Source organism: Anguilla rostrata, chromosome 4 (assembly GCF_018555375.3).
Source record: "Anguilla rostrata isolate EN2019 chromosome 4, ASM1855537v3, whole genome shotgun sequence".
Lineage (NCBI taxonomy): Eukaryota > Metazoa > Chordata > Actinopteri > Anguilliformes > Anguillidae > Anguilla > Anguilla rostrata.
Genome location: NC_057936.1, coordinates 42,321,612 through 42,335,997, shown reverse-complemented (window position 1 = coordinate 42,335,997; position 14,386 = coordinate 42,321,612). Strand labels below are relative to the sequence as shown.

The window sequence follows — 14,386 nt, the reverse complement described above, 5'->3', positions numbered from 1 at the left end:
GGGGTAAAATAAAGTCCCCGGAACTTAATTTAGACCCTAGTTCCTGCGGTCGAAACGCACCGAGTTCCTCAAAAGGTTCCTAGTTCCGGGGTAAAGTTCCTGCGGTGGAAACGCGGCTTTTGATACCGATACCAGGTTTAGTATCACGATACTCGATACTGAAACAATATTGATTCAATACTCGGTACCTAACAATACTGAAAATACCTTCATAGATCAGAAACCTAATGTCCAAAAGGGTTGACCTCATTTTCAAATTCAGTTTAATAAAAACCTGGTTTATTAACAACCTTTAAGTTGAAGCCTGTTCAACATATTAATAAGCATAGGCCTATAGTGTTACAACACTAAACAACAGAAAAATATATTAAATATATTTAAAAAATTAAACAATTGTAAACTAAATAATCTTTAAACAGGTCTTTCACTTTTAAATAGTTCTAAAAACAGCATATTTTAATAACAATACAGCATCTTCCTATAATAAAATATTTCCAAATTAGAACACCTATTACTACTGAAGTGAGCTGAGTCGAAGCTTACGCTGTATCAACAAGTCAGTGCACAAGCGCAACGTCACCTCACTTGGCAACCTTAGTTGCTACTGCCATCTAGTGAAGATTCTGATAAATTACACCTTTCATCCTCTCAATCAGTAATGTGGAAGACACATTTCCCTGGCTTTTATATTTGACACAAAACTACTAAACCGTTTCTTTTTAAGTACCGAAAAAGTGCTGAAGTTTCGGTATACCGTGCAACACTACGTCAGACACATATTCTTATCCATTGCTCAGCTTAGCAGAGAATGCACATTTCAGAGCGCCTCAGAGACAGATAGAATAATAATACACATTTAAAATAATAGATAGGACATTGAGAAAAAACGAAACAAAAGACGAAATATCAACTCGCGGCCTGCGTGCAGCTCGCAGCGTAGCCTACCATATTATTTATTCAGACACTGGCATATAAGAAAATTTTCGGTTACGCTGACCGATAAAACGCTATTCCAAAGCAAAATCAGACATGTTATACATCGTTAGAAAGCTTATACTCTCACCTACTGAGTAAATTAATTGTCAATCAAGCCAAATTGTACTAAAAACAGCGACAACGCCGTATGCAACAGGTGTGGTATTATGCACAGCTATTGTTGAAGGTAGCCGACCCAGGCGTCACAAATGCGCATATATTTCACAAACGGATTGTCCAAGACAATATATGGCCACTCAGTCGCAAAAGGGACATCTCTACGCGTAAAACCAATGGTAAGATTGTATGTTTATTCAATGTTTAGTCCTAGATATTGACTGTAGAATGACATGGTATAATTTAAAAAAACTTTGTTTCGTTTATTTCGTTATTCAGTGAGCAGCGTTTTCACTGCTGTATTGGCATATTTCAGGGCTAATGTCGGGTTTATCTTGTTGCTACGGAATATTACATTGCATTACAGGCATTTGGCAGACGCTGTTATCCAGAGTGATGTACAACAAAGTGTATAACCATAATCAGGAACAAGTGTGTCGAAAACTCTAGAGAGAAGTACAAGTGCAGGGAACAACCACATAGTTCAACTTGGACCCTGTAGGTTAAACTGATTAACACTAACACAAACAAGAACAGCAACAACGCAGTCTATGCAAAAATACAAGCAATAGTTAAGACGAGTGCATTAGCTAAGTCACCTACGAAACAGCTACCTAGTTACAACCCTAACCTTACAGTCAATTTAGAGATTAAATTGAGAATACAATTTTTCTCAGCATAATGACGGATTTAAAGACTAAACGAACTCACCCAATATTGTCTTCAAATGGATCCATGCCAAAGAAAAGTAATTATTCATCCTCTCAAAAAACTTTTACTAACAAACTTTTAGTAGAGTAGCATGCACTCTGGCTGGCACTGTCTTCCATTGCTTCGCCGACGTTCAGACCCTCCCCTTACTGACAAAAACTAGGCCCTACGGTGTCGGATTACTTGTGTCGCTATGGATGTCTTCTAGCCGAATGCCGTAAAGAAGTTTACTAGATGTCGAAACACTTTAGATGTGGAACTACAGGTCTTCCGCACCACAACTCAAAAAAAGTCCAAATGACGGGCAAACAATATGGCAGACATAGGTGGTCCCAATAGCAAAGTTGTAGAGCACATTCAGATGCATCGATGAAGTTTTGTGTTGATCTGACTTATGGTGTGGGAGTTATGGCCTTTTAAAGTATGACCCTTTGTTATAGCGCCACCATCTCGCCAACATAGGTGATTTGTAGTGCCTGAGTAGTGGGGGGCCATAGGAACCCACCTACCAAATTTGGTTGGTCTACAACTTATGGTTGCTGAGCCTCAGACACTTTTAGCGGAGAAAAATAATAAGAATAATAATAATAATAATCCTAACAGATACAATAGGGTTCCACCAGCTTCGCTGCTTGGACCCCTAATAATAATAATCCTAACAGATACAATAGGGTTCCACCAGCTTCGCTGCTTGGACCCCTAATAAGAATAATAATAATCCTAACAGATACAATAGGGTTCCACCAGCTGCGCTGCTTGGACCCCTAATAATCCTAACAGATACAATAGGGTTCCACCAGCTTCGCTGCTTGGACCCCTAATAATAATAATCCTAACAGATACAATAGGGTTCCACCAGCTTCGCTGCTTGGACCCCTAATAATCCTAACAAATACAATAGGGTTCCACCAGCTTCGCTGCTTGGACCCCTAATAATCCTAACAGATACAATTGGGTTCCACCAGCTTCGCTGCTTGGACCCCTAATAATCCTAACAGATACAATTGGGTTCCACCAGCTTCGCTGCTTAGACCCCTAATAATAATAATCCTAACAGATACAATAGGGTTCCACCAGCTTCGCTGCTTGGACCCCTAATAATCCTAACAAATACAATAGGGTTCCACCAGCTTCGCTGCTTGGACCCCTAATAATCCTAACAGATACAATTGGGTTCCACCAGCTTCGCTGCTTGGACCCCTAATAATCCTAACAAATACAATAGGGTTCCACCAGCTTCGCTGCTTGGACCCCTAATAATCCTAACAGATACAATTGGGTTCCACCAGCTTCGCTGCTTAGACCCCTAATTACTCGATTTCAGGGGTTTTATGTTACTGTGTCATGCTAAATCTTGCTAGGGCGCAGCACCACGACTGATTATTACCAGCGGAAATGCAGAAGCCAATATAACCTAATTATTGCCTAATGGCATATACTCATTTCAGTGACTAGGCTAGTAATTAATACTGCAAATTGCAAAAGTGACATGTTCATGAAAAACCCATGCCCCCCACCCCACCGACCGATTCATCAACGATCCCTGAGGTTAACTTTCAGCGAGTCTAAACATACAGACAATTTCCCATCTCTAGCTTGCCATGTGTTTCATATAGAAATCAGTGTGTGCCTATCTTGGTCTCTCCGTGTTTGTAGTACCCCAGCTGCCAGCTCTGGAGGGTTCACGATGGGAAACCTGGGCACGGCTACCACCACCACAACCACCTCCTCCCTCGGCCTGGGGAGCAGCCTGTTTGCACAGAAACCTGCCAGTGGATTCTCCTTTGGCGCTCCAGCAGCAGGTACCACATGTACACCTACACTGCACCACCACGCCAAACATGTACACCTACACTGCACCACCGTGCCAAACATGTACACCTACACTGCACCACCGTGCCAAACATGTACACCTACACTGCACCACCGTGCCAAACATGTACACCTACACTGCACCACCGTGCCAAACATGTACTCCTACACTGCACCACCGTGCCAAACATGTACTCCTACACTGCACCACCACCCCAAACATGTACACCTACACTGCACCACCACGCCAAACATGTACACCTACACTGCACCACCACGCCAAACATGTACACCTACACTGCACCACCACGCCAAACATGTACACCTACACTGCACCACCACGCCAAACATGTACACCTACACTGCACCACCACGCCAAACATGTACACCTACACTGCACCACCACCCCAAACATGTACACCTACACTGCACCACCACCCCAAACATGTACACCTACACTGCACCACCACCACAAACATCTACACCGCACCACCACCCCAAACATGTACACCTACACTACACCACCACGCCAAACATGTACACCTACACTGCACCACCATGCCAAACATGTACTCCTACACTGCACCACCACCCCAAACATGTACACCTACACTGCACCACCACGCCAAACATGTACACCTACACTGCACCACCACGCCAAACATGTACACTTACACTGCACCACCACCCCAAACATGTACACCTACACTGCACCACCACCCCAAACATGTACACCTACACTGCACCACCACCCCAAACATGTACACCTACACTACACCACCACGCCAAACATGTACACCTACACTGCACCACCACGCCAAACATGTACACCTACACTGCACCACCACGCCAAACATGTACACCTACACTGCACCACCGTGCCAAACATGTACACCTACACTGCACCACCATGCCAAACATGTACTCCTACACTGCACCACCACCCCAAACATGTACACCTACACTGCACCACCAAGCCAAACATGTACACCTACACTGCACCACCGTGCCAAACATGTACACCTACACTGCACCACCGTGCCAAACATGTACACCTACACTGCACCACCGTGCCAAACATGTACTCCTACACTGCACCACCGTGCCAAACATGTACCCTACACTGCCACCACCGCCAAACATGTACACCTACACTGCACCACCACTGCCAAACATGTACACCTACACTGCACCACCACCACACAACTCTACACGCACCACCACCCCAAACATGTACACCTACACTGCACCACCACGCCAAACATGTACACCTACACTGCACCACCACGCCAAACATGTACACCTACACTGCACCACCACGCCAAACATGTACACCTACACTGCACCACCACCCAAACATGTACACCTACACTGCACCACCACCAAACATTACACCACACCACCCCAAACATGTACACCTACACTACACCACCACGCCAAACATGTACACCTACACTGCACCACCATGCCAAACATGTACACCTACACTGCACCACCATGCCAAACATGTACTCCTACACTGCACCACCACGCCAAACATGTACACCAACACTGCACCACCACGCCAAACATGTACACCTACACTGCACCACCACCCCAAACATGTACACCAACACTGCACCACCACCCCAAACATGTACACCAACACTGCACCACCACCCCAAACATGTACACCAACACTGCACCACCACCGCAAACATTTACACCTGCACTGCACCACCACTGCAAACATGTACACCTACACTGCACCACCACCCCAAACATCTACACCTACACTAGGGTCTGTTTGCTAGTGGGTGAAATGAAATCACTGCTACTCAGATCTGTATTTTGTTGCAGAGAATGCAAATATCCATTCTTCGCAATGGCCTTAATGCATACATTTTTATTAGGGATGTAGGATACCACTGATAAAAACAAGCCTCTACTAGAATCAGTGCTGATCATGAGATTAAAACAGCGTTGCTATATTTTTTCCAGTATGAATGTATCCTTCTTCGCTAATTGCACAGGTTAATGCATAGCCTAACCCAATCTTCTATGAAGTGCCAAATTTTAGTCACGTAAGGCTCAATAGTTAGTACCGTTTGGCATATCCGCACGTAGATGGTTATCATTGCATTGTCGGGATTGGATAAAATGGTAGCCTACAGATAGACGGCTGTTTCACTCCACTCAAGTCGAGCTGTGATGGTCTTTCGCAGGAAGTTCCGAAAACCTTTGCCCTTTACCTTGCTTACGGAGAACATGTCTTTTAAATCTGTTGTGGTTTCAGCTGGACAGCTGTCACACTGATGAGATCTCACTAGGAAGTTGAGTGCTTATTTGCTGTTATCCCTTGGCCTCAGATGTTTGGTTCTTAGGTCGGTTATGGTATGTGAATTTGGCAGTACATATTTTGCATTGAACAGTGTTTTCATTCAGCTTTTCAAAATCATTCCACGCAATCATTCTTTATCTTTTCAACTTACAGTAATTAAAGTGAATGAGTTCCCCAAATTCAGAAGCCCCCCCCCCATATTACTCGTTTAGAGCAGTAGCCTTCTTAACATTTGATGATCTTTTATTTTGAATGGTTTGTTTTTTTTTTGTTTTTTTTTAAAGAAAACCAAAAAGATTTTTAAAATTAACATTTGACGTGCATGCTCACGACTGACAATCGACGAATTGACTAAAATGATTCACATCCCTAATTCTTACAGTTAATAACCATGATTGCATCAGCAAGCTTTGATTTGATTTTACAACTAACAATACAAGTCAGCAGTAGTGCAGGCTACTTAAATGAAACATTACTATCTATTTACCATGTTTTATAATTTTGTGCATAATGTGCTGCATTGACTTTTAGCAGAGTGACACAAGCTTGATATACTGCAGGGTATACGCTGAAAATCATAATTATCTCATGAGAAGTTCAACAGTTACATTGATGTCTACAGGACAGCTAAAATATCTTTCCATCCAATGTAAAAGACTATTTCACAACAAGGGAGGTTTAACCTGCATTTGTGTGATCATGGGTGTTGATCTTCAGACTGTCTTATGCGCATTTACTTCAAATTACAGGAACTGCTGCACCTGCCACAGGCCTTACTCTTGGTAAGTTGCGTCCGGGTGTCCGTGGGTGTGTCCATGTGTCCGTCCGCCATGTCTGTGTGTGTGCGCGTGCGTGCATGCATGCATGCACGTGCCATTTGTCTGTGTGTGCATATGTTTGTTGTGTTTTACTGTATGTTCATTCAACCCAGAGGGCAGTTTACAGTGCCCTAATATGGTCAGTCACAAACTCATTGGGCCTCATTCACAAAACATTTTTTGCATTGGACATGATTTTGTGCGTCTCCATGCTGTGAGATGAATGCCACTTGTTCGTAAATGAAATGCTCATGCCTGCTCATGTTGATTTGCATAAGGAAACACCCTAACAATCTCATAAAAGGCATGCCCTTTTCAGGGTGGTGTGCAAACATCAGCCATTCATTGTTCTCTGCAAACATATCTTCGCCTCATATTATATGATGTTCCTAAATAAAAATCTCCCTGAGGCACAATTTGACTAGTAATCCAAAAGCAACAAATACGCCATTGTTGGATTTTACTACAGTTGAGGCCAAAAGTTTACATACACCTAGGCTAAAGATATTCAAACTCAATTTTTCACAACTCCACACATTTAATGTTACCATACATTTCCTGTGTTGAGTCAATTAGGGTATTTACTTTATTTCCATAAGAGGTTATTTCAAAATAATAGCTGAGAGATTTATTTCAACTTTTATGTACTATATCAGATTTTCAGTGGGTCAAAAGTTTACATACACTTTGTTAGTATTTGGTGGCATTGCCTTTTAATTGCTTAATTTGAATCAAACGCTTGGGGTAGCCATCCACAAGCTTCTCACAATACTTTGCCGGAATTTTTGCCCATTCCTCCTGACAGAACTGGTGTATCTCAGTCAGGTTTGTCGTCCTCCTTGCTCGGGCACGCTTTTTCAGTTCAGTCCACAAATTTTCTATGGGATTCAAGTCGGGACTTTGTGATGGCCACTCCAATACTTTCACTTTGTTGTCTTTAAGCCATTTTATTACAACTTTGGCGGTATGTTTAGGATCATTGTCCTGCAGGAAAATCCAGTTGCAACCTAGTTTTAACTTTCTAGCTGATGTCCTGAGGCGTTGCTTCGGTATTTCTAGATAATCCTCCTTCCTCATGATGCCATCTGTTTTCTGAAGTGCAGCAGTCCCTTTTACAGTTAAACATCCCCACAACATGATGCTGCCAACCCCATGCTTCACAGTTGGGATGGCATTCTTCAGATTAAAAGCCTTACCCTTCTTCCTCCGTACATAGTGCTGATTATTATGGCCAAACAGTTCAATTTTTTGTTTCATCTGACCAGAGAACACTCCTCCAAAAGGCTAGGTCTTTGTCCTGTGATCACCTGCAAACTTCATTCTGTCTTTTTTATACCGGTCTTCTTCCTTGCGCAACAGCCTTTCAGGCCATGGCGATGTAGGATTCTCCTAATGGTGGATGTAGATACTTTGGTACCTGATGCCTCAAACTCCTTTACCAGTTTCTTTGTTGTTGTCTTGGGATTCATTTGAACGTGTCAGACCAAAGTTTGTTCAGCCCTGAGAGTTAATTTGCATCGTTCCTGAACGATGCAATGTGTGGTCTCAAGATTTTTATATTCTAATCCAATTGTTTGTATAGATGCTCGTGGTACCTTCAGTTTTTGGAAATTGCTCCTAAGGAGGAACCGGACTAGTGGAGGTCCACTATTTTTTTTCGGAGGTCTTGGCTGAGTTGCTTTGATTTTCCCATGGTATCAAGGGCAAAAAGGCGGTGGCTCTAAAGGTAGGCCCGTAAGTACAGCCGCAGGTGCCAATTAACTCCTAATTATGGCAATTGGCCAATCAGAAGCTTCTAAATGTCATTACATCAATTTCTGGAATCTTCCAGACTTTTAAAGAGACAGTCAAGTTATGTAAACCTTTGACCCACTGGAATTCTGATATAGTGAATTAAAGCTGAAATAAATCTGTCTCTAATCGATTGTTTTAAAATTACCTCTGATATTAACAAAGTAGATGCCCTAATTGATTTGCCATAAGAAATGTATGGTAACATGAAATGTGCGGCGTTGTGAAGAACTGAGTTTGAATATTTTTAGCCTTGGTGTATGTAAACTAAAATCAAGACTAGCTACTAAAAGTTTTTATACCTGTACTAAGGAAGCAATTGAACGCACCCGACTAAGCAGAACCCTGTGACAACACACACACACACACGTAAAACCATTTGACCCAAACATTATGGTACCCTGAAATGAAGGGTTAAAAGTTCTGTAAGTTCTACATTGTGAAACCAAAATGTATAAAAATACCCTTTAACAAGCTGGGAATCTGCACTTCAACCACATGTTAATTGTTTGATTACAAATCTAAAATTGTGGAGTACAGAGCCTAATCAAGAAGAAAATGTCTTTGTCCCAAAAATTATGGAGGGCACTGTAGATAATTAGATATCATGTCTAGTTAACTAACATTAGTGAACTAAATTCTCCAGGCTATTTAGCTCGGTAACATGCTCAAGCATGTTCTGTGCGTTTTTCATTTCAGTGCTGATACACACATACACACAGTCAATAGTAATTTCTCTCCATTATTTTTTTACATAAAATAAATTAAATTGTTCAGTAAATCCAGTAAGTATAAAAATAGTATTAGTACTATATGTTATTACTAAGGCACACTCATTTGTGCAACAAATCAATCTCATTACAGATGTAGGTTATATTAACATGTCTTTATTTTTGTGAAAATAAGAATTTGTGAATCTTCTGCATCACAACCTGGACTGAGAGAGAGAGCTTTTTGGGGCATGTGCCCAGACCTTGGTGTGACTTTTTTGTATTTAAGATAAGACGAGACGTCAGTTATTTCAGGGCTGACAATACCATTTATTTTAACTTTTGTTTAAAAACGCATTATTTTCAACTAAAATAATTCAAATCTTAAATTGCTTCATTTGTTAATTTATTCTTTTACATGTTTGAGTAGATGTATAGGCCTATATTAGGCTTCTTATATTTAAAGAGAAATAAAGAAGTAGCCAGGGCCCCTATTCTGTTGAAGAAGATATGTCAGTTATTTAAAAGCGGACAATGCCGTGAATGTATTTAAACTGCTTAATTTGTTTGTTCATTTTTAATGTTTAAAGCAAAATAAAGAAGTTATAAGAGCTAGGTTAACCAGAAATACCTGTGTACTGTCTCATTATTCCGACACATGATTCCAACAAATCTGCACGCAGGCTAATGCATTGCAATTCAAATCAGCCAGCTGGCATCATATGCAGTTGTGTTAACGGATTTATTGATTTTAAATGCTCAAAAAAATGTTTATATGACTCTGTTGCATTTGACTATGTTAACGTGGTCTAAATCCCCACTGAAATGCATGCCAATGTACTATTTTGCCAGAAAGTCTTATAACCCTTAATATATAAAATGAATCGTCGAATCGTCATATTGAACTGCCAAATCCAATTCAACTAAGAAAATTTTGAGTCAGGCACAGCCCTACTCTCTACTTTTCCTTCTGTTTTCCATGTTCAATGTGATGCACACAGTGACACAAAACAGCAGAGTGAGTAATTTTCTCCTTTTAAACTGGCTGCATAAGTGATTATAAGATTGAAAACACCTGTGATACTAATTAAAACACAATAGTCTGCTTAAAGTATCACTATGAATCAATTATTTCTTATAACTTCTAAAGGGTATCAATAATTTTGTCCAAGCTATTTTAGAATGTCTTTGTAGAATAAGCATGAATTCAGTTATTTTCACAACTTTTTTGTTTTGTTCCACTGCAAACCAAGCATAGACATGCATTGATAATAAAATATCTTTTAATTTCACTGTTCAGGGCGAATGTTGCATTATTTTAATAAAATCAATGTATTTTAATTTTATTTAGAAGTGTTTTATTTGCAGTTCAGTAAACAATTCATTTATGTTCTAATTATCAATATATAATGGCCATTAATGTTCTTAATGTTCTATATATTCTTTGAAAATAAAATGCATTTTGTTCAACGGGGAAGACAGATTTCGATTTTATTTTTTGCCTGTTGATTTTACAGTAACACATTTTAAAGATGTGCTGTACTCTGAAACCATGATATTTTTGGCCAAGGCTACCATTATGTCGGAATCTCATACTGGCCCAAGCCTGCTTTCAAGGATGGTGAATAAGAATTTTTGCATTCATTGAACTACTGTACCTTCTGTATGCAGGTCTGATTGTAAAGCTTCAGAGCTGGTTGATGCATTAAAACATGCTCTTTCTAAAGGCCACCTTGTAATGGAGACATTTTCAGTTGTCAGGAAAACTAAATTAACTGTAAAGAAGCCTTGTGTTATATAGACACTCACCGGCCACTTTATTAGGTACACCTTGCTACTGGGTTGTCTTCTGCTGCTGTAGCCCATCTGCTTCAAGGTTTGACGTGTTGTGCGTTCAGAGATGCACTTCTGCGTACCTTGGTTGTAACGAGCGGTTATTTCAGTTACTGTTGCCTTTCTATCAGCTCAAACCAGTCTGGCCATTCTCCTCTGACCTCTGCCATCAACAAGGCATTTTCGCCCAGAGAACTGCCGCTCATTGGATATTTTCTCTTTTTCGGACCATTCTCTGTAAACCCTAGAGATAGTTGTGCGTGAAAATCCCAGTAGATCAGCAGTTTCTGAAATATTCAAACCAGCCCGTCTGGCACCAACAACCATGCCACGTTCAAAGTCACTTAAATCACCTTTCTTCTCCATTCTGATGCTTGGTTTGAACTTCAGCAGATCGTATTGACCATGTCTACATGCCTAAATGCACTGAGTTGCAGCCACGATTGGCTGATTAGATATTTGCATTAATGAGCAGTTGAACAGGTGTACCTAATAAAGTGAGTGTTTATGTTTTGTTTTGTTTTGTTGTGTTTCATTGTTTCCAGATAGGATGATTTACTGTCAGAACATGCTCTCAGGGGCTTTTTCTCTAAAATAGGTGTGATTGGGCAGGTAGCTTCATTAAACCCAAAATGGTGGTAGGTGGTAAATGCTCACGGATGTCAACAAACCCATTGCGCTTTGTTGAGGATAGAAAATTGTTTGTATTCGGTGATTGGCAGCTCATTGTAGCTTCACCCATTCTGTAGTCTAAAGTAGTTTTGACTGTGCACAATAGTTGACTGTTTATGAATTCAAAGAGGTTCATGTATTGTCTATACATCAGGGGCTCCAGCTGCGACTACCACCGCCAGCAACAGCTTCCTGGGTTTCGGAAAACCAGCTGCTTCAGCTACGCCCTTCTCACTCACCGCCTCCTCTGCTCCCACGGGTCTGACCCTCGGTACCGCTCTCACCTCCATTGCCCCAGCTCCCCAGGCTGGCTCTATCGGCTTCTCGCTCTCCCTGGGGGCCACGCCCGCCACTTCTGCCACCGCCCCCTCTGGGCTCATGCTGGGCTCCACCTCTGGAATGGGCTCCAACCTCTTTAACACAGCTAATGCTAGTGAGGAACTATTACTCATTACACTTACACATGTGTGTGTGTGCGTGTGTGTGTGTGTTTCTGATGTCTCGCTGCTCTTTGTTGCAGCTTTGGGACAGCCAGCTCTTGGAGGGCTAGGTATGGGATCTTTTATCTCCACTTCCACCTCTACTGCCCCTCCAGCTTCCACCAGTGTGGGTCTTGGTGGTATTGACTTAAGCTCCTCAGAGAAGAATAACAAATCCTCTGGCGCCAGACCAGAGTAAGTACTGCCCATGCCGAGTACCACACGTAGTCCGTACCATGCACACCCACAATGGGCATGCATACACTGTCTGTGCCACACGCACCCATATTCAGAACCCCGCATACCCACAGAATTAGAACCCAACGCACCCACAGATTGAGAACACCACACACCCTCAGATTCAGAACCCCACACAGCCACAGAATCAAAACCCCAAGCACCCACAGAATGAGAACCCCAGGTACTCACAGAATCAGAACCCTACACAGCCATAGATTCAGAACCCCGCACACCCACAGAACAAGCACTTACACTGAGTGCTCGTTCTGACACTCCATATTTCCCCTCCCTTTTTTTCCTCCTTTCTCTCTCTTTCTGTTTCCCTTCCTGTGTTTCTTCCCTCAGGGACAGCAAGGCTCTGAAGGATGACAATCTCCCAACCCTCATTTGCCAGGATGTTGAAAATTTCCAGTAAGTGTCCAGTGAAACTACAGTATGTGGTCGAGAGGCTGGCTTTGGCTGGTAAGCTGTATGACTGTGTTTTTTGTGGTTTACAGGAAGTTTGTAAAGGAGCAGAAGCAGGTTGAGGAGGAGATCAGCAGGATGTCCTCAAAGGCCATGCTAAAGGTGCAGGATGACATTAAGAGTCTGAAGCAGCTTTTGTCTGTCAGTGCCAGCACCCTGCAGAGAAACAGCCTTGCCATCAACAAACTGAAGATGGAGACTGCTCAGGTACTGAACACTGTTACATACAAACTGATGAGGGCCTTCATAAACTCCTGACCTGTTTGTAACTAGTAGCTCCTTCCTGTTGCTAGCTAAATTGTATGGACCATAGACTGTAAAAAAATATATGGGTAAAGTGGCTTACTAGAGTTTTTAACTTTCACCTGAGCCTGATAAACTTCGACCAAAACCTGACAGTTTGGGTCGCTTCTGGACCGAATTCTGTCATTTTATATTGGGCTTGGGGGTGGGGCTAATAGCTAAATTAATAAGCTGTAGCAGTTGTCAAAGATCTGTGCTGATACACCTTGATGGAGAGCCGGCTGATGTTAGCATTAGGGCTGATCATTTTCATTTTCTGTCTTTTGAGGCTTTCAGCAAATGTGAACATTTCACTTAAAACAGTTTTTGTGATTAATACTCGTTTTTGACCGACTGTTTTTTAACAGGGGCAAAGGCTGTAGTGTTCCTCTTTAGTTTGTATGTGAATGCATCAACAGTTCAAGCTTGTATTGTAGAAATTGTGAAAGTCTGCTTTACTTTCCCTCTCTACCCAGGAGCTGAAAAATGCAGATATTGCCATACGCACACAGAAAACCCCCCCAGGACTCCAGCATGAAAACACTGCACCCTCAGAGTGAGTGACTACCCTGTGGCCTTTCTTTCTTCCCTTCCTCACTTCTCTCTCCTCCTTCTTTGTGCTATTGTTATTTCAGACCCCTGTTTGTTTGTGCTGTAGTTATTTCAGAGCCCTGTTTGTTTGTGCTGTAGTTATTTCAGAGCCCTGATTGGTCAGTTTGAGGTGCAGCTGCAACAGTATCGCCAGCAAATTGAGGAGCTGGAGAATCACCTGACAACTCAGGGCAATGGCCCCAACATCACACCTCAAGGTACAGCATGACCACATACACACCACCAGCATATCAAAAGTTACATATTGTGTTCTGCGTATGGGTAGTGAACACATAATGGAAACGGCAACATAAAGTTTTTTTCTGTGGGGGGGGGGGAGCAACCTTGAATGACCAGTAGTACCTGTATGTGCCATTGAATAGTTTACCACACTGGCACTACACCGGATTTCCTGTGCATGGCTGTTTTAGATCAGTGAAATGTATTCTTGGATTTTTAGCAATTTCAATTAAGCAGCTGTTCTGTGTGGATATATAAGGGGAGTATGTGTTGCTTCCCGGACACATGTGTAGGTTGCACAGTGCCAGATCTTAGTAAAGAAAACATGCA

The 14,386-nt window shown here is 41.9% G+C and overlaps 1 protein-coding gene across 6 annotated transcripts in view; it reads left to right on the top strand.

Moving 5' to 3' along the window:
• The window catches only part of nup58 (nucleoporin 58), a 75,807-nt gene that overhangs the window by 27,607 nt on the left and 33,814 nt on the right, over positions 1-14,386 (top strand). For 4 of the 6 annotated variants that reach the window (XM_064334081.1, XM_064334083.1, XM_064334080.1 and 1 more), the window contains exons 2-9: positions 3,460-3,605; positions 6,685-6,717; positions 11,914-12,192; positions 12,280-12,433; positions 12,824-12,889; positions 12,976-13,150; positions 13,702-13,781; positions 13,916-14,034. In XM_064334081.1, coding sequence (XP_064190151.1) covers positions 3,460-3,605; positions 6,685-6,717; positions 11,914-12,192; positions 12,280-12,433; positions 12,824-12,889; positions 12,976-13,150; positions 13,702-13,781; positions 13,916-14,034 — 1,052 coding nt within the window. Of the gene's footprint in view, positions 1-3,459; positions 3,606-6,684; positions 6,718-11,913; positions 12,434-12,823; positions 12,890-12,975; positions 13,151-13,701; positions 13,782-13,915; positions 14,035-14,386 lie in introns of all 6 variants that reach the window. The other 2 variants (XM_064334084.1, XM_064334078.1) reach the window with 2 other exon arrangements.